The sequence below is a fragment of the Fringilla coelebs genome, assembly GCF_963513975.1.
Source record: "Fringilla coelebs genome assembly, chromosome: 19".
Classification (NCBI taxonomy): Eukaryota; Metazoa; Chordata; class Aves; order Passeriformes; family Fringillidae; genus Fringilla; species Fringilla coelebs.
In genome coordinates, this window is record NC_140045.1 from 4,277,467 (window position 1) to 4,302,650 (window position 25,184).

The window sequence follows — 25,184 nt, forward strand, 5'->3', positions numbered from 1 at the left end:
TAAATTTCATTTGCTACGTAATTTAGACCATGACCTAGTGCTTCTAAAAAAACCTGTACAAAATGAATATTTTTTACATCTCAGAGGCACATGAATACAAATCTGATCTATTTTATATATACACATGTACATTACAAGAAACCAGATGATTAAAGAAGTGTATATAAAAAGTGTCCAAAACCAGATGATAAAATGTGAAAATAAAATGTATCCTCACAACAGAGAAGTAAAAGGCACAAGTACTAAAATATGTAACCATGCAAAAAAAGTGACTAGTCTGTGCAACAGAGAAAAACAAATGGCTCTCACAACTGATTTTACAGTAATTCTGAAAATGTCTCAGCATTTAAATATATATCAGTGCAACATTTACTGCCCTGTAGTGTACTGAAGTGTTCACAGGGTACTAAATTCTTGATTCTCTTTCTGATGTCCTTTCTCCAAAGCCAGAATAATTTAGCTATGCAAAAGGTAGTAAATAAATCAGGGCTGATGCTGGGGAGTGTGAGTTCATCACTGGGAGGAGGAGTGTCTGCAGCCCCCCTACCCCTGCACAGATGTGTCCCCCAGAACAGTCACCTGCCACCCTCACTGGGGCACAGCAGCTCTGGGGGGTTTCCAGGGTGTTACTGTGTCCAGAACAGTGACAGCAAAGCTGACAGCTCAGGGGTCACAGCTGCTCCACTCACAGCACCTCCATTCCAGGGCTAGGTGTCCAAATTACACTGCAGAAGCCCAAGTTTGTTAATGTTTTCATCATTAGGTTTAAAGTTTAAGTAAAAACGAATCTCTCAGTATGTTTGACCAGGTACTACTTTTGCAGTTGAGCACAGGCCCCAGACCGGAGCCAGCCAGCAGAAGCCCGGGGCGCAGGGAGCAGCAGGAGCCCTGTCAGCTGGCTCCACACTGTGGCAAACTCTGGTAGCGTGGCCCTGCCTGCAGATTCTGCCTGCAGAACCTCACGGGCTGCTGCTGTGACCTCTGGGATGTGCTGGCCACGCTGAGCTGCAGGCCTGAGCCTCCAGAGTGTGTCAGCAGAGTGTGCAGTGGGACACCTGCACAGAACTGAGGTACATCCCAGGGATTCCTCACCTGGATCACCTTCAGCTTTACTCACCCTACCTGCTTGTATACCACGAGAACCAGCTACAATGTTTTGTCATGTACATGGGACACAACCAGTTTTCACAACCACAAAAAAGGCAAGGACAGGACTGGCCTGGTATAAAAACAGGACTGAAATTCTTGCCTTGGTAGCTAAAGTCACACTAAAGCCAAGAATATTGAATTTGTCCCTCCCATCTGTTTAAAGTGCTGCCCCAAGGCACAGAGACACCTGATGGTGGCTGGGGACAAGACCAAGAATGTAAATGTCAACAGAATGCTGAGGAAGAGTCCCAGAAAGAAACAACTCTCTTGCACATCAGACCAACTCCCAGTGCATTATGCAGAATGACAGGATTCAGACCCAGCACTGACTGCAATCTTCATCAAACTCTAAAGCTACATGCACAGTTCCATTAACTAGAAACCCATGCATGATTTAACAGCAAACTGCTCCTAGGATCAATATTTTGAATTCAAAAACACTGAGATGCAAAGGAACAAAATGTCAAAACTGTGGTACTATGTCCTTTAAAACCAACCAGTCATGACTTCTTGACAATGTTTCTTGAGTAACAAATGACTTGACAAGAATGTGAGCATTGCTGCTTACACCAGGAGCTGCTCAGTTAAAGTCTGAGTCAAGTTTTCACTTAAATCAGTATAAGCCAAGCCACTGATTTGGCAAATGTTTGATCAGCTGCTACTTCCTTCCTTCCTTGGAAAAAAATCCCTCAGACCACACCATACAGTATTTGTTTTAAGAGAAAACCACTGCATATTCACTGCCATTAAAGAATGTAAAAAAAGCATTCTTTTATTTGTAAATTCCAGTTCTTAGACTCATCACATGTCATGGGCACTATGATGCACAGACCAGTGAGCAGTGCCTCGTGTAGCAGCCCACAATGTGTGTTTATATATCAGCTTCCAAGCCCTCATTTACAAACCAGATTAAGGAGCCTAAATACTGCCCTAGATCCTCTCTGGAGAGCAATGCAGTTCTACCAAAGTAAATGGAGCATTGCTGCACTCAGACAGCAAAATATTTGTTGATACAGATCTTTGAGAATTAATAATGCTGTGTTCAACTCCCTACAGACCTGGCTGAGAAATATCTGAATTTTTCCCAAAGACCGTGAAAAGAAAGTTGGCAACAGAAGTTCACTGGATGCTGGGTTTCTTTGAAACTTCCTACATATCTGCATATTTAAAATTCCTTAAAGATAGATGGGATAGTTACAGTTCATCAATGTTGCAATTAAAGAAAAATTCTTTAACAGCCTCAGTCTTAAATAGAAGCTATTAAAAAAGCTGAAAAATCTTTTGATGTCAAAGCAGTTTTGAATCAGCATCATTCTGAAATCAGAACTAGGCAGCAGCTGAAGATTGAAGTCTGGAGGGAAGCAGCCAATACCAGAAAAATCTTGAGAGACTGCATTTCAGGTACTCTTTAAATGCAAGTTTTGAAAGAGGTAATTTTTCTGCAGTACCTCGTGTGGGATTAGCCTGACCAAGGGCAGCTTCTAGCCAAAAGCCAGACAAAGCCAGTCTTTTTTTAACACTGTCCAGAAATACCTGTAGTGGTTTGCAACAGGTTTGACCAGAATAGCATTTAGCTTTTCAGAATCTAAGGTGAAATGAACCAAGGAACAGATCAAGATACAGTATCTGGGATTGTGTTTGCACCCCCAAGGGTTAAACAGAACCATGGGTTGACACAGGAGTGTTTACTGCATCTGTGTATTGCTAGAAGGAGATGATATCACATTTCTGTGACTGAAGTGATTTACCCAGGGAAGGGAGGCCCTTGTTCCACCAACAGTAACACTGACAGAGGCAGGCTGTACTTTCCTGGCCAGCCTGAGAATACAAAGGATGTCAACAGCAAAGAAGTAAGAAATTTATCAGAGAACAGACAGTGAAGTTAGTGTTAGTTTGCAACATCTCCTGTCTGTTCTGCCAGTGCCTGTCTGATACTTGATCAAAATATGCACTCTGCAACATTGGTATCAGATTACTCTTCTCCTTGTCCCAGTGAGCCATCAAGTCATCCTTTATTACCAAATTACCTGCCTGTCATAAAACACAATGACTTCTTTTCTGGGATAAAAGGGTTCTCCAGGGCTTGAGTTGCAAGATGAGTTGCTCTAATATCTGTAGTTACTCAGTCGAAGAATACATCTGCTAATTAGTATTTTTAGAGGTGGATACCTTAGAGGAAAATATATCTGCCAGTGAAATGCCTCTCCCACCTCCAACTCACATTATTTGTCAAACATAGTAAGTATCTGGATATGATTTCCACAGTAACAGATGGCAGTACCACACCGAGGGCCCCACAGGAGCAGAAGGATACCTCCTTTACACAATAAAACACAGCTACAAACACCACCAACATGGTGGTAAGACATCTCTTCAAATGCAAACATTGGAGCAAGGAAGAGTTTCTAAATACTTACACAGCTGGGTACATAGCTGAACAAGAAGTCTTGCAAACTTTAAGAAATTTCCACTGCTGAGTACCCTTGGCTAGAGCATTCCTTTTGGGATATCAGCCAGATTCAGTGACTACTTGTCACTACTAGTGACTGTTCACCTCCTACATATAATAATCTGCACAAAAACTTGGCTCTCACTATAGTAATGTCTTCTGTTCAAGTCCACGGGCTTTGCTTTGAGTGCAGCAGTCCTCAACACTTCCACCCCAATGGGAATGGACTTTAGATCATTGGAATTTTGAAGCCGAGTCCAGTTTAATTAAAAATAATTAGGGGAAAACATTCAGTCACCAGCCTAAGCTGCAACAGCTTCACTCTTACTGAAATCCATTGCATGAGAGCAGCACAGCAGTGCAACACAGTCAGCTCCAGAAGCTGGGCTGCTGGGTCACCCAGCCCTGCTGCTCACAGCAGGTTTGCAACAGCTCCCTGACAGTGTGGAAGAGTTCTCTGTGGCCTACAAAAAGAGTGAAGTCTCTGGCACTACCCACAAACAGCAGCAGGCAGAGGGAAATGCCATCACTGAAGAGCAAGTGAGGAGTCCTGCAGGCAGGAAGCACCGAGCTGGCTGAACTGTTTCTCTCCCACCTTCTGGGCAGCACATCCAGAAGAAGCAGCAGGTGGGAAAGGTGGATGTGTGGGGTTTCCATGGGGTTCCACCTACTTCTAAACAAACAGAAGCTGCTGCAGTGTTACATCTTACACCATTCCCAGGTGCCAAAGGAGTGGTCTTTAAATCCTTTCCTCCAGATTACCCCAGAGCCTCAGCAACACAGCCCTGTGACATGACTGTTTGAACCAGACTGTCCCAGATCTCCCAGAGCACTGCAGACCTTTGTGCACTGGGGTGTTGTGTCTCAGTCATTCCTCTGGTTCCTCTCTCTTTCCATTACTTTACACCTGCCTATGCAGATACATAGAAACAAACTGTTTTTATTTTCTTGCCTTCAAGAAAGCCTGATTTCAGTACGTCCCCTGCTTCCCATCACTCCAGTAACACATCACTGAAGGCAAGAGCACAGAGATTGCAGAAAAAAATTATATATATTTACATCCCTAACTGAATACAGTTTTATGTATTCAAATTCAGGAAAAATGCATCACATATACACACCAAGATACATCAAGAGAATACTAGGGGCAAGACACTGCCAACAGCAAGAAATACACAGAAAAGCACAGTCATTGCTACTGTAACATACTTCTGGGGAGTGTCTTCAATAGAGGAAATATCTCTATGCACTGGGGAAAGCCAAAAACTCTGGCTGATTTTTCTGTACCAGTTGGTGTGAATCAAAAGTGTGAAACTTTTACTTTTAAAAAAAGTGCATGGAATAAAATTTGTTTTTAGCATTCAACTACCCAAACAATTCCATAAGCTCCTTATATAAGCTACATTATTAATTAAAAACGTCCTAGCCCTACAGCATAGATCCAGCTCTGGAGAACACAGGCACATGTTGAAGTCATCCCTATTTAAGGCAGCATTTAAGCATACGCTCAACTTTAAAGCTTAATGTTCTGTCCCACTGACGTCCAAGAGCAGATGCAGCACACACCTAAAGTTAAGCACCTGCAAAACTGCTCATCTAAATTGGGATGTGCTCCCTACTCAGAGCTTTAGATATGCACGTGTGTGCTCAGTCTGGACTGGCAACTCCTCCCAGAAGCTCTTTTGAAGCTCTTTTTCTTTTTCCTGTCCTACAGGTAGAAGCCACTCGGTACCAGACTGTCCTCCACCACTGCTGTGCCAGGAACCAGCCGTTCCTCTGCACAGCCTGCCCAGAAAATGCCATTCTCAAAGAAGTGCAGCTGTCTGGGGTGGGAAAGCAACTCAGCACATCATGCGGAGGGCTGGTCCTCCTCCTCCCCCTAAGGTGAGATATTTCATGCAAATATTTTGTTGTTCCATTTCTTTTTTTTGGTAAGAACTGGAATGTGTTCCTTCAGTAAAATCTTTAAAATCAGGGTGAAGGGAAGGGGAAGAATCCAAGAATTCATTTTAATGGCCCATAATATACCCCTGAAAATAGGGGAACAGATTTGAAACCTCTTTGCCTCAATGCTACAGGGACTCTGGCATAAAAACACACATGCACACACACTAGAGAGCAGGCTCAGAGCATCCGAAAGCAGGCTCCAAAGTGATTTACATGAAAAACACTTTGTGCTGACAGTGGCAAACAAATGGATAGTGATTTTTCAAAAACAGCAAAAATTCTGCAGTATTTTCCTTTCCTTCCCATTTACTTTGTGTCTTTTCCCAAATTTTGTGGGTTCTTGTTGTGTTTTTGGTGGTTTTTTGTTTGTGTGTTTTTTGGTTTTTTTTTTTTTTTTAATCTGATGTGTGGTTTAAGTACTAAAACTAAATCAAATAGGAAATTACAGTCAGCACCAGTCAGGAACTGAACCTGGGTATGTCAATTGGTTTGTGGTACCCAAATTCCTGGAAGAACAAAGCAAAAAATTCTTGCTCCTAAAGTTAGGGCCACATCCATATGTTTCCATTGTCTATTTTTACCTTTACAACTAGAGGTAGAGTCATTTTGTCCAGTATCTAAAACAGCATGATCCAGTTATATTGTTATTACATTAATATACAGTATCCATCTCATCACAGGTATTGAAAGTGCATGGAAAAAGTCTAACCAAGCCAATTCAATGACAAATAACAGTGTACCAAACATCATATAAACACACCCGCGCACCCACACTCACACCTAGTGTGTATTATATAATTTATAGACTCATTTACAGTATCCGAGTGCTGCTTAGATCCAGTGGCATGTGCAGAAATATCAGGCAGTTGCTGCTTTTCCTTCTCATATTCTCTTCAATTCTTTATTTCCAAGATAGATGGATTGTGGTCCAGGATTGCCAAAATTATCTTGTCCATATACTGTCGCAATCTGTAATTTATCTCTTCCTGTTCTTTGAGGGCTTCCATGAGCTAAAACACAACATTTCCAAGTTACTCCTGAAATATTCTCAGTAGTTTATGTAACAGCCTGAAATTGAGACAGGTGAGTGCCTGCTCAGGATCACCAATTCCTTTTGTGACAGCTTTTCTAACTCCAGCTCCTCTCTGTATCTGTACTAGAAACAATTCTGTATGTTACAGATCTTTGCTATCAAAGAAAGTGGTGAAATCTCCAGGGATCTTCTGGCAGGTCGTCTGAAACAAGTTCCCCATCTAACATACCAATCCATCCTGCATCCATACCATGGTTCAACTGCTTCATCTCAGAGCAAGAGCTTCATGATACTCAATTTTTTTCATTATTACTGAAATCTAAAGGTGTTTGCATGAAAGGCTGCTGAACAGAACAAATATTTCAGTGTTTTGCACCCAGAAAAATATGTGCTTCCTCTGGAATTCCTCCAGTATGCACATGTGCATACTCTCTCTCAAAAAAATCCCCCAAACAACCACTACATACTCCACAAGAACAACCCACTTGCTGCTCAATGTTCTGTATTAAATACATGTGTTTCACCAGATTTTTGGGCTGTAAAAGGCTCCTCAACCTCTCTAAAGATGAAGACTGCTTTGCTTTTTATCTCTGAATGTTTAATGCCAAACTGAAAAAGCTGCCAAGGCATGTCAGAGCCCCAGATCCTCCTAAAGCTCGTATTATTTGCCTGTCAATTTTCATAAGACTTCACAGAAGTCCCATCCTGAATTGGCAGATTGTTACCTACATTCTGATCATACAGGAAAAAGGCACGATGGGAACAGTTTATGCAGGTCTGGGAGGTTTTGCTGAGTCTGGACCACAGCTTTAGGCACTTTCCTCCTTTAAAGGGGGAGTGCTGGATACTCCTCACATGAGCCAGAGCCACGAGACTGAAAGGGACCAAGTCAGATTTTTCTTGACAATAGCAAAAGCCAATTTGCTTTTACCTAATTAGAGCTCTACAAGACAACAGCCTTTCTTCACAGCGCTCTGGTCGAACAAGAAATTAAGTTAACAAGTATGTAATTTAAGGGCCTTCACTTCAAGGGCCTGCCCAGGAGCTAAGGCTGACAGGGCAGTCCAGCACAGACTGGGTAAAAAGGACTTTTCTGTCTCACAACTTTTCTTGATGAAGAAACGGCAAGTTCTGTCTGGAAGAGATAAAGCATCAAGGACAAACAATTCCTTTGATTTCCTTCACCACTAACCTGTCTTCCTCCCTGGGAGCTCTCATGTATCCATTGGCCTGATCTCACAATCTGTCCTGGAGCTCAGAGGAAGCTACACCAGCTGGACTCAGCCCACATACAAACTGGTTCCCCAGAATATCTTTCAAAGCATTACCAAGTTATTATTTGCACACAAATTACTTTCTTCAAGAATTCAGCTCTGCTACAGGGAATATGTAGCTCAAATATATAAGTGAGAGCTTGTTACTGAAGTAACATAGAACTAAATCTAGAACAGAAAGTAAAAATGAAAGTAACTAGCAATGGCCATTTTTGTATGAAATTAATGTCATACTCTCACATTACTCTGCAAGATACAAGTTGTTAGAACTGCAAAACAGTTCACTGAGATCCTAATAATTCAATTTTTTTGGAGAGAAAACTGGGAGAGTTAGGGATAAGGATACCAAAATAGTGTTAGATTTAAGGCAATCTTCTAACACCCTTGAACTCTTAGCAAAGCAGAATTTTCTGCTGTTCATTTGCCAACTTCAGATAGTTCAACCTTGACAGTTAATTACATTGAAAATTGCATATTCTTGGATGCAGTACCTGATTAGAAAAGCACATTACCTCATCTCTCGATGCAGAATCGATTTCAGCAGCCAGTGACTGGGCTTTTGTTTGCGTTGCAAAGAGGTTTTTAGCTTCATAAAGACTGAGGCTTAGAATCTGTCCATTAAGATCATCATTTTGGTCACGAAGTTTCTGATTCTCCTATTTAAGGATGAAAACACATAGTTTTTAAAGTTCTTCTTACAATGTTTCATTTAAAAAATATTTTAACATCACAGGTAGCTTGGATGACATACAGCGAGGCTGAAGCTGACAGAAACTCTTACCTCCAGTGACAAGGCTTCACTGCCTGAGTTTTCCTGGGGCATAATTTACATCACCAGTGCAAAGAAGTCCTGCACAGGCCCTTGTGCTCGTGTGAGAAAGTGGGGGACAAAATCTGAAGGCAGAGTGCTTGGGCTTGCATTTTTCAAGGTATTCCTGTACATTTGGTGTGGATTGAGATGCCCTTCCCTGCTCACCTGCTTCAGCCGTTTTATTTCATGCTCCATTTCCACCTCTCTGGTTTTGGCATTGAATTCACTCAGGCTGGAGGAAGAGCTCCTGCCACGTCCAGGACGTTCACATTCCAGCTTGTACAGCTGCAGGTGCTCCAGCTCCTTCCGCAGGTCTTCGATGAGCTGTGGGCAGCAAACAGGTCCTGTCTGTGCAGCCCCCCCCTGCAAACAGCCCCCTCTGTACTCCAGCAGAAGCACTCCCTGAGCCTGGCTGAGGCCACAGTCCCACAACACAGCCTCTTCCTCTACCTTTGCAAGCACAGGTCCCCTAAATGGCCCCAGAGCTGGCAATGACTGTGATTGCTAAGCTTCATGCACAAGAAGCATAATTTCCCTTGGAAACAGAGGGAAACATTAGGACACAGTTCTTCAAGAGCTGTAAGCCCTTTGGGCCAGGGATTGGTACTTTTTAAGTATTCTTGCAGTATTCATTGCTCTGTGGGCACCTTCCCACAGAAACATAATCCAGCAATAGCTTCAGTGGATATGGTGCTCTCAGTGCTCATCATATCTGCCCATTCCTTCTCCCTGGGGTTTCCATGCAGGTGATATGAGACTGCCTGGTCTTACATCCCTCTTCACACTTACCTCCTGTGTGGCCTCCCTCTCCTTGTTGAATTCCAGCCTGTTCTGCCGCAGCTTGTCCATCATCCTCTTGTACAAATCCATCTCATCCTTCAGTCGCAGACTCGTGTCCTCCAGCCGATCTGACATGCGCTGCCTCTCCTGGAACCAACGGGCAACTTCAGAACAGGCTGGCAAGAGCAGGACACAGCTCAGCTTCACAACAGGAACCTACAGACACAGCTGGCCATAAACTGCCTTGTGTCTCAGGACGTTCCTGCCCCTAAAGGTGACCAATGTTCCAATTCCATCAATAATCTTGTTCAGGGAAGGAAAATTTAAGAAGCTGGGCCAAGCACTGTAAGAGTTTGCTCTTATAAATTGCTCAAGGACTCAGGAGTTTTGTTACCTCATCCAATCTCTCTGTTTGGGATTTCAGCCGTGTGACAGTGCTTTTCAGATCACCATTTTCTTCTTCCAGTTGCAGAACCCTGTGTTAATAACAAAAATCTTACAGCAAATACCTCTTCAAGAATGCAGACATGCACAATAGCGTGCTCTAAAAAGCCATCCCACTTGCACTTGATAGAAAGACCAAATAGAGAAAATCTTTCTAATCAGAGCCCTTTTCAACATGCATTGTTGCTTGTTCGGTTCTAAGGCCCAAAATGCTACACTGACCCTCAGGTTCTTGTGCTCCTAACAACAGGTAGCTGAAAAAACATAAGTTGGAAAAAACAAACGCAGGCACAAACATTTGCTAGAACTGGTCACAATTCCCTCCTTGAATCTGTGCCAAATATCCAGTTAAGCTGTCCACATGGGCCACGTGGATTAAAGCATTAATGTAAAGCATCCTCCAAGCTTTTGGGCATTAGACATGTGACTGCAGAGCTACTCCACAGAGCTGCCAACCTGCCACCATCTGTGCACTGTCTGCTGGTGAACAGCCTACATTTACAAGCAAAGTAAAAATGAAGAAAAGAGGACCTTTTGCCCTGTTCAGGGTGGTACCAAGATGTTTGTTACCTTGTATTTAGCAGTTCAATTTCGGTGCCTTTTTCTTTTTCATACTTGCTGTAAGCTTCTCTATGTCTCTTTATCTCTTCTTCCAGAGTCTGTTCTGCTGATGTTTCTTGGTCTTTCAATAATTCCTCTAGTTCATGAACTCTAAGGAAATCAGATCTCATTTCAGTAACAGCTTCAGAAGCAAATTCATTGCCTCTCTCTTTCCTGCCTACTCCATTGTTTCACTCTAATTCACCATCTATTCTGGCATCCCAGTATCTCTCATATTTACTAATATACACAGAAATAAGTAGTATCAGTTCATCTAGTATTCTTTCAGTCTCAGAAAGCTGGGACTACGACCAACACCCAGCATTCTGCTCTTGCTACAAGCGAGGAAAAAGCCCCAGCGACCAGGGGTAACCGCTCTTACAGCAGAAGAGTTTTTTCTGTACAAGTCAGTAACATCTCTGTCAAAAACACTTGTCTGCAGGCCTCTTCTTGCTGAAAATTGAGCAAGGCAGTCCTATTCCACCTGGACTTCTCAGATGAAGCCTTATTTCATCTGTCAGCATTAGGGAAGAAGACTTGATCATACTCTAGAGGTAGAAATATTACTTCCCCACAACTGTGCTGGTGAGGAGACCTGGCTCTGTGCTTTGTTACCTGTGAACCAACTGTGTGTTCTCTTGTTTCAGTTTGCTCTTCAGGTCACCATTTGTCAGGCTATCATTCTCCAGTTCTGTCACCTTCTTCTCTAGGTATGTAACCTGGAAGGACAAGCAAAAAAGACTGAGTTTGAATCTCTCTTCAAACATCCCTTCACTGTTCCTAACTGGCATTTAGCTACTCTACCATTTTAAAAGGGGGAATATTTCTCTGCAAAGCCAGCAGCAAAATTAGGCTCCACAATTCTGAGTTCCTCAGACCCTGCATGTTCCTTGAAGGTGATCACTGCAGATACACCATAAAGATGTCCTAGCACAACGCCTAGATCTTGCATTAAGCCTGAAAAGCTGTAATAGTAATGGACCATCAAGGACATTTTGAAACAAGCTACTTCAGATCATGGGTAATTCTGAGCAAGATCTTGATCCCCTGATGCTGGGCTCCAGCAGGATTTGGTTGGGTACATTACTCACAGGGCACAGAGATTCTCACCTTTTCAGTGATATCATTATCACAGGAGTCTATACTGTCTCTGAACAAGTCTTCTGTGCTGCCATTACTGCTGCTGAAGTTACTGTTGTGGAAGAGTTGTCTGAAAGATCAGAAGGATCATTATTTTGCTTGATGAGGAGGGAGGACAAAGAGTCTGGCTTCAGACTTTGAACATCCACGGTAAAATCTGTGCAATCATCTCAGTTACAATTACAACTGTTTAAGCCCAAGTCTTACAAGAGACTGGTAGCTAAATGAAATCATACTGAGCACAGTCAATGACATTAGTTCTATGGAGTGAGTTCTTTGTTGCTTTTGATAGGATCTGCCACTAGCATTAACATAGTTTTAAATATACTTAAGTCTTATTCACACTATGCACTGAATTGTATTTGCCTTATTACAAATTTTAAATAAGGTCACCACTGCACATTGGTTGGTACAGTTAAGCTAGAAAATTTCATACCATAAGAACTTAAAAAAAACAGAAAAAAAGAAATATCAAGCAGTTCCCACTGCAGAATAGTGTCAGAATATGTAACACTGGAGATTAACTAAAATGTCTTTGAACCTTACAGCCCTCCCCAGACCAGGGCTGGTTCACTTAGTCAAAGGAAGATGACAATTCTGTATGTCCTTTTTAAAGGGGTGCTCTTGCTTTCCTTCACATTTTGGCAACAGCAGCAAGGCCCACATTATGAGGGTTAAAGAAGCAGTAGCTGGACTGATGGAATAGCAGTACAAAGGAATACATTTGGCAGACAAGGAAGTAAAAGCTATCTATATTTTTAACAGAGCTGTTTCCAATTCAGCCGCCTGCTCCAAGAGTAACAGGGGCAACATTCATACCCAAACACAGGCCCCTTCCCTTAAAAACTTATTTTTGTACATTTTTGTTTTTCTAAAATTATTCCTACTTTCATCTCCCATTCCCACTTATGGAATTGTTATGGCTGATTCCACAAATATTCATACAAAATTTGAAGACTCTTACCTTCCAAAAGCTGTGCTTGATATTTTCCTGTTAGGGCTACATGGATACAGAAGGAATGATATAGGAATTAAACACTTATTTGATTCTATTTCAATTGCACAATGAAATATAATAGACTTTTTTAGCCCACTCAAAAGATGATTCTGTGAACAATATTCTTTAACAACTGAATCAAAAGCTGCAATTACTAAGAACACAAAGATGAGTGAAGCCACAAATTACTGTGATCATTAATAAGTCAATTTGCAGATACTGTTACATGTAGCAGAGATTTGTCAGTGTAAATCAGAGCAAAACTAACATTAGAAACACCACAAAGGGACACCAAGTTAGTGATGGACATTTATTCTGGATTTCCAGTTTTTAGATGATTTTATGAACAGTTAGTTTATCCTTCCCCGTAATGCTTCCCAGTTCAGCACAGGAACTGAGGTCTTTCCATTGTTACAGTTCCCTTGTGCAGCTAGAGACTGGTGCTATCTAAATGAAGACCCCTTGCTGCAGACAGCACTGGAACCAGATCAAAAATATCCTGCTGCATCCCTCGGTAAGAGGATGTCACATCTCTGTGAGCACAGACACAGCTCTTGGTCTGGCATATCCAGCCTCCCTCAGAAAATCCCCACTGGCTGGCTGTGGTCTGGATGTTGGCAGACTCCTTGCTAGGGCAGGAACACTGTTCATGGCAAGTTCCACACTGCTGTGCATCACAAGAAGCAGCAGGGCAGCGCTGCGTCCCAAGGATTACGCTGACAGGCAGGACTCACATCCAGTTTCTAGGGGGAGCTAAAATCCCACCAAATAATTCCCTTCAAAAACTCTAGGTGATTGTTAGAAGCACGTTTTAAGTGCTCAGCACAGCTTAGGAGTGATCGAGTGGCAGAGAGAGAAACATAAGGAAAAAGATGAAATTGCAAAGAACTCCAAAAATAACTTCTGCCATAGGATTTATCATTTTTCCAAGTTCTGTTAACATCACAAAAAAAATCCCAGAGAAGCCAAGTACCTCTGCTGACCAGTAGCTTTAGGAGAGGTGTATGTAAGGTTATGTGCATTAGCCAAGGATCTGGAGATCCCTCCTTCCCACCTGGAGAAAGCAGGAGCTAACTGTAGATCTGCACTAAGCAGCACAGCAGATCCCACTTCCTGGGAAAAATTCCTTGAAATATCACTCTCACTCTGCAATCAAAGAGCTCATTGGTTAAAATATTTGAGTTTAGCAATGATGTCTGCACCTTAAATCAGAAAAAATATTTAAGAGCTGATGAAGAACAGCATATTGGTTTGGGCTACATATCCAAGTCTAAATTTCTTACTGTTTTGGAAGAACAGCACATGTGTAAGATGGAATGGGATACAGAAGGGAGAGGGCTTGCTCTCCCTCTCCTCCTGCTATTAGCCAGTCCCATGTCAAGGGGGCATTGCCAAAAGCAGTGCAATAGGCTGCTTACCTGTTTGCTTTCAAGTTTTTCAGCCTGGCTTCCAAATCGTTGAGGAGATTTATCTTTTTGCAGCACTGTGAGCAGTAAACATCCAGTAACTCGCTGTTATAAACATGTCTCATTTTTCGGGGGGTTTGGCCAGCACTGTTTGCAGGAAAGGAGAGATGTTACTGGCTGTAGTAACCAACCCACAACAGGTTTTCCTCGTGACTGTGTGTCAGAGTCACAGATGAGGGACTTGAAGAACCATCTCTAACCACAGCTCATCTATGTCAGAGCTGATGATGGCCAGTGCTACTCTTAGGGCAAGTCCACCTGTCTGAGCTAAGGCCTTCCAGAGGATGTGGATGTTTCTGGATGGCAGTGGAAAGAATCAGTTTGGGTGACCAAAGAACAACAAAAGGTACATGTGGTCCACTGTGATGTACATAGCAAAGGCAGCTACATGAGTATATTCAACCTCAGCAATGTCCCCCTCTCATCTCGCCCATCTTCCCACTAGAGCCCTGCATGCAACCTGAAGATCTTCTCTCCAAGAGAAAGGCAGGAATATGAAGAGAGTGGTCTGGTAGGAAGTCACATGAACCCCCTCAGATGGTAGGATGATAGGAACCCTAGAATGAGGAGGAAGGGAGAAGTGGACACAGGTCTGTAGAGGAGATAACAGTACCTCTTGGCATGATAAAGAGAAAATAAATTCAAATAAAAGACAGCAATCATGGCATGATGTGCACTGAGCTCCAAGAATGAGAATGGAAAGTGCAGCATAAACCTGAGGAAAGAGGGGATGAAAGACAGGAGCCCTCATCATGAAGGGGCAGTGGAGAGGGGTCTGGCTCAGCATGCATGAGAGACATGGCCAGGCAGGATTGCAGAAATGCTGGAAACACAGGGAGCACGTGGGGGCCGCATGCGGAACAGAAGGATGCAGTGAGCTTGTCCTGCGTTAGCGAGGAAGACAAGACCTCTGTGTGCTATTGATCCAAGCAGACTAATCCTAGAGAATCTTCATGCTCAGCTCTTCCCAGCCCTGCTCACCCATTCCCGTGCCTGAGGGAAGGACTGTACAATCTGGACCTGCCTTGGCCACAAGATGTAAGAGCTGCAGAGATCGAGGATACATGCAGGAGGCAAGGGCACTGCTGTGGATTTGTAGCTCCTAACAGACAGCAGCTACTTGCTTATGTTTCCCAAGACATTCCAAGTCAACAGGATGCTTGTTTCAAATAACCCCCTGAATATATTGCAGCAGTTCCCCTCACAGGTTAGTGCTAAGGATTCATAGTATCAGAATGCTAAACGGAAACAGCTCTCTTGTAAGTCTTTCCTATACCGGGGTGGGTACATAATGTGAAGTGGGTTTCCTTTGCAGCAAATCCCTTCCAATACTAGCCCTGAACTGTGGAATTATTGTCTGTAATAGAAAGAAATCTCTACAAGTGAAATAGCCCCATTATTTCAACAGAACCCAACCAAGGTAATCAGAAACAGCATATTTGCTATAGCTCTTATTATTACATGCAGTCTGTCATTTAGAAGGCAGGAAATGAACTCATAATATTTTGCTTTTAAGGTAAGTCTACTTAACCAGTGTAAATTCTGCTATGGTCAGAGAAGAATAAAAATGAAAAATTGTTTGTTAATGAATAAGGAGCAACCTGGAAGATACAGATGAGCCAAGGTCAGAGTAGGCGTTGGTTCTGGTCTCATCATCAGGACATGGGCTACTGGGAGTAAAATCCACATCATCTCCTTCCCCATAGTCTTCAAACTGTTCTTCATTACTGATCAAGGAGGCGGTGGAATAAGTGGAGAGGTCAGATGCTGCAGAAGGGTTGTGAGGACTTGACCTGAAACAAGAGGTCAAAACATCTCGAAGGCCGACTTTGATAGCACCTCACCTCACATGGAACCTTGCACCTTCACAGGCTGTCCCCTCTTTGAAGCTGTAACCCACCTTTGTGCTAAAGCCCTGAAGTGCTAAATGTACCTGATGTGCAGCTGACAGAGTGCCTTGAGAGACAAGAGCATGAGAATCTATGAACAAGGTACCCGTGTGACAAGTTTGGATCAACACAAACCATTTTGCTTTAAAGAGCACACTTTGATGATCCTCAGCCACATGGGGATTTCTGCTCTAAATGCAGGAACCATGCAGACAGCTCTGAAATGCATGGGATAGTGAGAGGAACATGTGTAAGACAGAGGCTGTCACTCTCCACAATTCAGAGAGTTTCCCAGTAATCCAGATACACCCTCTCCCACACCCCAGGAATTCCAGCCACTCTCCTCTGTGTGGTCAGAAAGAAACCTCTGCTCACCACTTACCAGAGAGTCACTAAAGCTACTGATGTGACTAATGGATGCTGGGTGCCTGCCCCTCCTTCCATAGGGACAAATTGTGTCTTGCAGTGGATATATGGACCACAAGAAAAAGCTGTCTAACTACCAGAAAAGTACCTAAAATGATGTTAAATGGGTAGGGAGAGGCACATAGGTAAACAGATCAGCAGAGTCAGGCACCACAGGAAAGCAGCTGGCAGAGCAGTTTTGAGCACATCAAATCTAATAAAACAGAGCAAGATGGCTGCAGAGAGTGCACAGAGTTCACCTGCCCAGACTCCAGACTGCCCTGTGCAGTGTACCTGCAGAGTGCAGGTGTTTTACACAGGTTTACTCAGCTCCCACCTTGGTGAGGCAGTCAAACAGACAAGCCAGGATATTCACAAAAAAGTTCTTACAAACAAACTTCTCCCTGCAGAGAACACACCTGGAAAACCTGAAATAGATGCTTCAGTTGTGAGGCCTTGGCATTGCCCAGCTGTTCCCTGTGCAGCAGAATCCAAGGTCTCTGCAGTACAGACCAAGCACTAATGGAATTTGCTGGCACTGTATGCAGATCAGGTTACGTTTTTCTCTCCCTCTGCTTCAGTGCACAGTGCTTGTATCTCCAGCTCCACCAGCTGGGCTATGGGACAGTAGCTCCCAGGTGACATTGTTCTCCAGCAGCTCAACAATATTTCCTCCTAAACGTCTTCTGAGCCTACCTTGAGCCTCTCAACCTCTCTACAGGGAGAGTCCTCTTCCTGTAATACTCCACTTGTGAGCTGTAAACAAGAGATGTACCAGTGTTCCTTTGGTGGATGGTGCAAGCATCATTTGCATATCTCTTCCCTCCAAAAGCAATTAGTAGAAGAGGAAGCCTGCCAATATTTCAGATGTATGCTCTTTTGTTTCCCCTGTTTTGATGAGATCCATTTATAACCTGCAACTCATTTATCTAATTCACATTAACAGAAATTAGGGCAAGTCAAGCCAGGCACACTACTAAAGGATAAAGATAGGAATACTCATACAAGAAATAGATGAAACTTATCTAACAAGGCTCCTTGGCTGAGGGATTAGTGAGAAGCTCAACATATCGCACTAACATTTATCCATAAAGTGCTGCTGTGCCATGGACATACTGTCTATTGGTAAGTTTTTGGGAGATCCTACAATTCTACTGCTGTTTGCCTCCCACTGCAGTTACACCAAGTGAGTTTGGGAAGAAGCTCCTCATAACACTTCCACCAAGATTAGAGGCCTAGGAATCACACAGTCATTTGCAAAAGAGTTGCTAAAAGTGACTGATTTTCCTCATTCTAACACTTTCTGAAGGGAACTTTCAAGTGTTTGGTGATTTTTCGTTAGTTTGGGGTTTTTTTTGTTTGTTTTCAAAGGTAATCTCCTGTCCTTCAGAGCAACATTTCAGAGGGCTGATACACACCCCGCCTGCTTCTTCAGCAAGCAGCAAAGCAAATCTCTCTATTGCCCAAAGTAAAGAGCTCTATTGCCTCTTTTAACACAAAAGCATGAAGCTTCTCATGCTTTCCCCCCGCAGATTTACCAAAGCTGAGGAGGTCTCCGAGGATAAATCAAGGTCGAGCAGAGAACAGTAGCTCTTGGTAGCTCCTGCCTCCCCAGAAGGAGGGTACAGGAGGCACAATGCCTTCCCCACCCCCTTCACAAGAGCCTAACTGGCACAGCTGGGAGGAAAAACATCTCAAACACAGCATGGGAAAAGTCAGTCACCACAAGGATGGGGCTTTGGAGAACTGGGAATGGCAAGCAAAGGAGGGAGACAAGCTTGATAAAGAGCTCATGGAAACTGTAATTATCTTGATAAAGTCTCTGAGGTTGCTTGGGCAGATGGGATAAGGCCAAAACTCAGCTAGCTGAGAAATTCAGGAGGAGGGCAGGAATGAGGCAGCACAGGGAGCATCCGAGGAGGCCCAGGAGAGAGAAGAAAGGCTGCCTTAGCAACGAACAAAGCTCAAGAGGCACAAATCAAGATGACAGGCCAAAAATAGGGAAGACAAGGCAGAGGCTTACAAAGCAAGCCCAGCTGAGCTCTGTCTGGTGGTAACTGCATTAATTCAGTTCAAAGCAGGATTTAGCCAAATTAGGTTCTTTTCCCCCACAATCATCTTTAACCAGCACTCCCAGGTGCACACCTGGGAAGAATCAAGTAAGGGTTACAGAGACACTGGTGTTAACAGCAAACTATGGTTACACACACACATGCCAGGACACCCCGTGTTAAACACAATTTACTGTTGCACAATCAAGGTTATGGAAAATTAGAAACACAAAGAATTAACTTGGTACGTGAAGTTGCAAAGCAAATCAGGAGAGCCCACAACACCAGGTACACAACTAGATGTACAAAAGACTGCAGCAGTATTCCCCATACTGAAGTGCTCTGCAGGAAGTATTGTTTTAATTCCAGCATATAAAGCTTATGGCAACAGAGAAGAACCTAGGTTTTGGGGGATGCTATTGCAGTGATGTGTTCTGGAGAGACCCAATGCTTTCACTTCAACACACAACGTGCAAGTCCTGTGAGCGCTCACAGACTGTGCCAGAAGGAGCCAGGACCGAGACTATCTAAGCCACTTAGAGGACCTGGACATCCATCCCCCTTATGTTGTAAATGGATGTTGAGTTTCTAAATCCATCAGCCATCCTCAGCCTTCCCCAGGAGGGATTAGCCACATGAAGGCTCCTTCCTCCCTGGCACCACTCACTTGTCACCAGGCAGGAAGAGGCCCCCGAGCACGCCGTCCTTGTCCTCGCTGCGACACACGTCCGAGGCCTCGGAGCTCTGGGCGCTCTCAATGGCACTGTCCATGTCAGACTCATGGTGAACCTCCTGCTGCGCCAGAGTCATCGCCTCCTCATCAGGAAACAGCTCCGACTCGCTGTAGGTGCTTTCGCTGTCCAAGTAGGCACAGTCCTGGATTTCACCGCCCTGGCACAAGGAAAATCGGGAGTCAGTTCAGATCAAGCCTGAAGGCAGTTCAGCAGACACAGGAGAAGCAGCAAGACACTCTCTGGATGCCCTGGTAAGCAAGAGTGACACTGAATAAAAGCCATGAAACAAAAAGCTGACCTGCTTTACAAAGCCAGCTCCTTCAAGCCAATAAAGCAGCCTGTACCTTCCAGAGGGGCTCATGTACTGCCTCTGACTTCACAGGAGAGAAGGACACAACACCCAGCTATAAAATGCAGTCAGTTTTACCCTAATTCACTAACAAAATGTACTTGAAGTAATAAATATCCTCAAAGTTTTATAACAAAATTAGACATCTTTTGAGAGATGGTAATATATTAGTCAGCAAGAGTTAGTTCTCTGATTAATATTACAGATTAAATAAAAGCAAACCAGATAAGCCCAACAGTTTACCCTGTGTCTTTGAGGATGGATAAAAATTTGTAAGATGAAAAAAGAATTGGCAGGCATTAAATTGTTCAGGGTAAGTCTTGGTGATAATCAAAGATATATGAGAGCAGGAAAAAAAGGGCAAAATCATCTCTTCCTGGAGCCACATGTCTTGATTAAGTATCAACTAAAATAAGACATCATTCTCATTACTGCAACTCCTTGCTCTTGCTGTTTGCCCTCTCCCTCCCCTTCCTGCTCCACGAATACTAAGAATAGCCAAGACAAGCTGGGTTCTATTTGCTTGTCCCTGAGGCACAAATAAAAATTCTTAATTGAAAAAATAAAGGCTAAGATTTTACTCCATCCTTTGATAAGCAGCCACACAATGCAGCTTTGACAATTCCCATCCAGCATGACACAAATAACTCAGAGCTGCAGAGCAAGTCCTGACTCAGAGCTCTACTCCAAAGCTCATCTGGAAGCTCCACAGGCAGCCTGACCATTGAGCTACTGCTAGCAAAGTGAAGCTTTTAAAGCTGCTTTTTAAAGCTGCATTGGCACAAGGAATGGAGCACTTCATTCAGGGATATACCTCGTGTTTAGGCACAACTGTCATCCCACCCAGGAATCCCAAGGCACTGGCACCAGCACCAGCGCTCCCTGCCCTGCTGGTGAGCTGGGACACTGGCCCAGGGGCACCACTCAGCTCCAAGTCCACCCCCTCAGCCTCTGGACACTCTTCTGCTGGAGCCAAGGAGGCTCAATCCCACTTTTGCAGAACCAGTGATGTTCTGTGCTGATGACACCAATTGTCTCTTCCACTTCAACAGGAAAAGAGTCAGGCAGAAGCTGCAGCATTTCAAAATTTGCAGAAACTCCTGTTAGAAATGCATGTCTTGCCATCTACCTTTTTCCTGAAATACCAATTTATATAACTCTGAAATCTCTTCAGCATATGGAGGTTGAAATTCCAAACAACCCTACCTGCTCAAATCTCATTAACTAATGAATACCCCAGCAAGGAAAAGGACAGCACTGCCTGCTGTGTTTGAAACTCCAGGTACACACTCAGAGCAGACAGCTGGATGCTTTTCTAGCTGAGCTTTCAACAAGCCTTCCAGATTAACAAGCAATGTGAAGCAGTGAAACACCTGGCACTATTCAAAAAGCCCTTTCCCACTTTTCTGTGTCAGCTTTATTATGCCTGAAACTTTCCTGAGGTATTGCTTCAAGAGGCGTTCCAAAGGATTTATCCTTGGCCTATTCCACGTAGTAATTACTGAAGCCACGCTGCCTCGTGCAATCAAATTTACAGCTCTGAGCCCCAGCCCCTCATCCCCAGGAGCCCGGGTCTGGCAGGTCAGACACCAGCCCTGGAACCTGTCCTGCCTCAGCCCCGGGTTCTCCAGCACACCTGACTTGCACCCTCCCAAAGCCAGCAGGGACAACGCCACTGTTGCTCTTTGCAAATTACCTAGGGAGCTACAAATAGCACAAGCAGTAAGTCCTTTTTAGTAGGTGTTGAAAAAGCAAAGACTGCAATGAGCAATTACAATGTTTCAGAAGTACCCAGAAGTGTTTATTTATCAAACATTTTCCTGAAGTTTCCTCTCCCACGCTGAGCCCCACAGGCGCAGACGTTATTTTCTTAACAAGTTTAATGCAATAAAGCCTGATTGCTATTATGGAATTGCACCAACTGGTAAAAGTCTGATCCAGGAGGGAAAGAGAGGGGCAAGCAGTACACAGTGGATCCCTGAAGCTCCCAATAAGCATGTCTTTTTCAGAGATCTTGGAGAAGTGTCTGCTTAATCAAGTTTTACAGCAGGAAAATCTCTCTGGTATTAAACAAATTAACACAAGAAAGTAAAGGTCAAGAAGATCACCCTTTTTGCTCCCTGTAGGTAACACCACACATTTGCTTGTTCTAATAATAACAACTGAGGTGCTCTCTGAAGAGTCCATTAGCAATCAAATGTGCAGTGTCATCTCTATGGGCTGAGGGCTCACTTCTCCTCCCTGTCCCTTGCTGGCAGCCTTCACACGTTTACTTGTATGGGAGAGCTGATCTACACTACAGCACACACTCCACTGTCCCCAGCCTGCTCGGTGCAGGGATTCTTTTCCAAAGTGTAATTCCTCTATTTCTGCACTTAAAAGCCCTCTAGGGAAAAAAGAAAAAAAGGAAAAGAAAAAAGAGAAAAGAGAGAGAGAAAAAAAAGGAAGAATAAAAGAAATTAGTTTTTGGAGGTGATGGTCCATCACAAGCCTCAACACCTGCTTTACAGCTTCTGAAATGCTTCACTACCAGATTTGGAATCCCTTCTGGAAGCAGGTCCTCCCTTCTGCCGATCCCACCCTCGAGCAGTGGGAGCTCAGGGACTGATGGGGACTGGATAAATGGAGAACAGGGCCCAGCTCCTTGGAGGAGATCCCCCTCAGCTGCTGCCTCACAGAGAGAAAGCAGATGCCGCATCCCAGGTTTCCACGGCCCCTCTTCACAAACCTGGCCCAAGCCCACTGCGGATGCAAACATGTTTAGGAAGCACATCTCAGCTGCTCCCGGAGCACCCTGCAAATCACACGCTGAACACCTCAGCCCTTTCACAGCCAGCAGCACCGCGAATGACCGTGCCAGGAGCAGGAGGGCTCAGCTCCAGTAGCTGTCAATTCCCACTCTGAAATGCTCAAGGTCCACTTCCAAACGGTGCTAACAATTTCAGGCGATGCACAGCAGCCAGGATCAGCGACAGCCACTGTGCTCCAGTCTGCTCCCTGTGGGTAGAACTACACGATGTACCACTGAGCCTTGAGAGCTTAGGGGTGTGGAATCCCTGCCCCCTAAAAATACAATATTCCTGGCACATGGGGACCCCTCGTGCAGATCCTGTAAAGCATGGAACTCAGGTAACACCACTCTGGTGTCTCTTCAGCTCCCTGGGTGAAACCAGCTAGCAGTACAACTGTCACAATCACACACTGAATTTAAACTTTTCCTTCTGCGGCCTAAATAATCAGTAGAACACAGACAAAGAGATAAAGCATCTTTAAAACAACTAATACAGGTTTAAGTAAGCTATTACAAGACAACAGAATCAGGCCATGTTGCTGGTAAACAATATACAGGCATCCACACCTTACTGAGTAAAGCTGTAAGTTATTTGAAGCTGTAATTGTTCAGTGATCAAGGTTTCTCACAGAACTGTACTTCCAATGATGACATCTAGCACAAGCTGCTTATAAACCACACCTAAGGAAATTAAAGTGAAAAAAAAAAAGCTGATTGTACACATTAGCCTCTCACATTATTCCTTCATAGTTTAGATATCTACAGTATTTCATGTACCAAATTAGAGGCTGGCAAGAACAAGTGTTATTCAGGTAGCCTCAAGAGAGTTAACCTGAGATTAAGGAGAGTTTAAGAAGTTTAAAGATGAATAGACACTTCTAGCCTGAGTCATTTGTTTCCAGCGCACATGTCATTAGCAGAAACCAGCCAAGAGAATGAGGTTCTGACGACTTGAATATGAATCACTGGGGTTGTCATTCTCCTAGGCAGCTCCCTTCTTTGTTGGCTGAGTCAAAAGAGATAAAGCTGCTGCTTATGATCTTGGAAGATTCTCATAAAAAGAAAACCCAACCCTGAAAGTTAAAACACCACCAACACAACATAGCTGCGGGTATCTTTAAAGCCCTAAGTGGTTTGCACTTTATCCAATCGGATGCTCAAGATAACTCCAAGTGCTTCACAGGCAGCCGGCCAGACGCTTGTATAGCAACTGTTGAATATTCAGCAACAGTTTGCTCTATAGAAGCACCTGCTGCCCACAGATCCAAGGCCACTTCACAGAAACTAATGAATTCCCTTCCTCGAAAGAGGCTTTGTGTGGCTGCATTGAAGGCAGATGAGTAAGCCCAGCCTGCCTTTCCAACAGCCACCCCAAACAGAAGCAGGAGCCAGAAGACAGCGATTCCCATGGATTCCTTCTGATCCTTGTGGGGCAGGAAAGCAGTGTCAGCATTAGGTGGGTATGGGAATACAGCTCTGCCTTGCCCTGCAGTGACCTGACTGGGCTTTCCCAGGTTGGAAGCAATCTCCAAAATATGCATATAAAGCAGCTGAAAGCTAGAAACTTGGCTGACAGACAGGCTACATGACATGCCTACATCAATACATTCATGCTGAAGAGCAGGCCTCGTTAAAATTCACTCCCATCACAGCCAAATCACCAACACCCCTGACATTTAGACAGCCTCACAGTATGCCAGAGACAGGGAAGAAAAGAGGATCCAAGTATCCCACCACTCTGCAATCTGATTAGTAAGAGCTGGACCCATCACACACGACCAGAAACAAGAAATGCCACATGCAGATGAGCCATGGCCCTTCCTTCACCAGGACCATGCCTCTGACCCCTCTGACAAGCTGAATCTGATGTGGGACAGATAGAAGCCTGAGTCCCTGCACCTTCTCCAGCCACTTTCTTCCCAGCAAAAGCAGAGGAAAAGTCACCTCACCACAACTGGAAGAGGTGCCATGTGGAGGTGTGCCAGGCTTGGTCTCAGATGAAAGTTACTTACTGTTGCACTCCATCATAAGGGAAAATCCAGGCTCTCTCATCTTTATTTAAGCAGCCACTGCATTGGAAGGCAAGTATCCGCTTAATTACCGACTGACAAAGAAGGGTGTGAAGCATTTCTCCCTAATGTGTTTTAGAAACAGCCACTCCTCTACAAACATTTGCATATTTACACCAAGTGGGCTACATTTTTTAAAGCACAGGTTTTCCCCAGCATATTTCCTTTCCTTTTCAGTTGTCAGGCAGAGTTGGGGAGGTGCTGATCTACCCTTTGATCTGACGGGAACAGGAGAGATGAGGAAGAGCCAGAAGGGGAAATGTAGGAGCACTAAGTGAGACCACACATGTGCCTCCGTGTCCATGACGTGAGTGAGCTCTCACCCACGGCCAGCTCCCTCCTGCCCACATCTGGCTCTCGCCCACATCTTTCTCTCTCAGCCAGGCTGCTGTGCCTGTGCACAGGGGAGAGCAGGCTGCTCACAGGTAGGCTGATGGCGGAGGGAGGGAAGAAGTCACACAAACCGCTTCCATCTCCTGCTGCAGAACACGGAAGAACACCCAGTCTCCCACTATAACTGGGAATATAAAATCTCTCCAAGTTCAAGATCAGCATACAGAGCACTACTATTCTACTAAGCTGTTCAAATATGAAGTTGTTTAGGGCCAAAAGTTAGTTTGGTCAACGCAACAGCTTCCTGTGATTGTTTAGTTACTCAAATCTAATATTTGAAGCTCCGTTTAAGGCAAAGCTTCACACATTGTTGTGGGTATTGGAAGGAACTTGTAGGGGCAAGATTATTCCTAAAATCCAGATCTTGGATTGAATGCTGGACAGCATCCTGGAAAGGCACTGAAGAGTCCCCA

At 44.1% G+C, this 25,184-nt stretch overlaps 1 protein-coding gene across 1 annotated transcript in view; it reads right to left on the reverse strand.

The window, feature by feature from the left end:
* Positions 1-5,778: 5,778 nt before the first annotated feature.
* Positions 5,779-25,184, reverse strand: part of RAB11FIP4 (RAB11 family interacting protein 4) — a gene marked incomplete at its 5' end in the record, with an annotated part of 115,401 nt that continues 95,995 nt past the window's right edge. The window contains 12 exons of the mRNA XM_084218448.1: positions 5,779-6,555; positions 8,365-8,508; positions 8,829-8,987; positions 9,453-9,590; positions 9,838-9,919; positions 10,458-10,598; positions 11,103-11,206; positions 11,598-11,697; positions 12,592-12,627; positions 14,043-14,177; positions 15,692-15,883; positions 19,103-19,326. Of these exons, the coding sequence (XP_084074574.1) occupies positions 6,439-6,555; positions 8,365-8,508; positions 8,829-8,987; positions 9,453-9,590; positions 9,838-9,919; positions 10,458-10,598; positions 11,103-11,206; positions 11,598-11,697; positions 12,592-12,627; positions 14,043-14,177; positions 15,692-15,883; positions 19,103-19,326 (1,572 nt within the window). The 3' untranslated portion in view covers positions 5,779-6,438. The remainder of the gene's footprint in view (positions 6,556-8,364; positions 8,509-8,828; positions 8,988-9,452; positions 9,591-9,837; positions 9,920-10,457; positions 10,599-11,102; positions 11,207-11,597; positions 11,698-12,591; positions 12,628-14,042; positions 14,178-15,691; positions 15,884-19,102; positions 19,327-25,184) is intronic.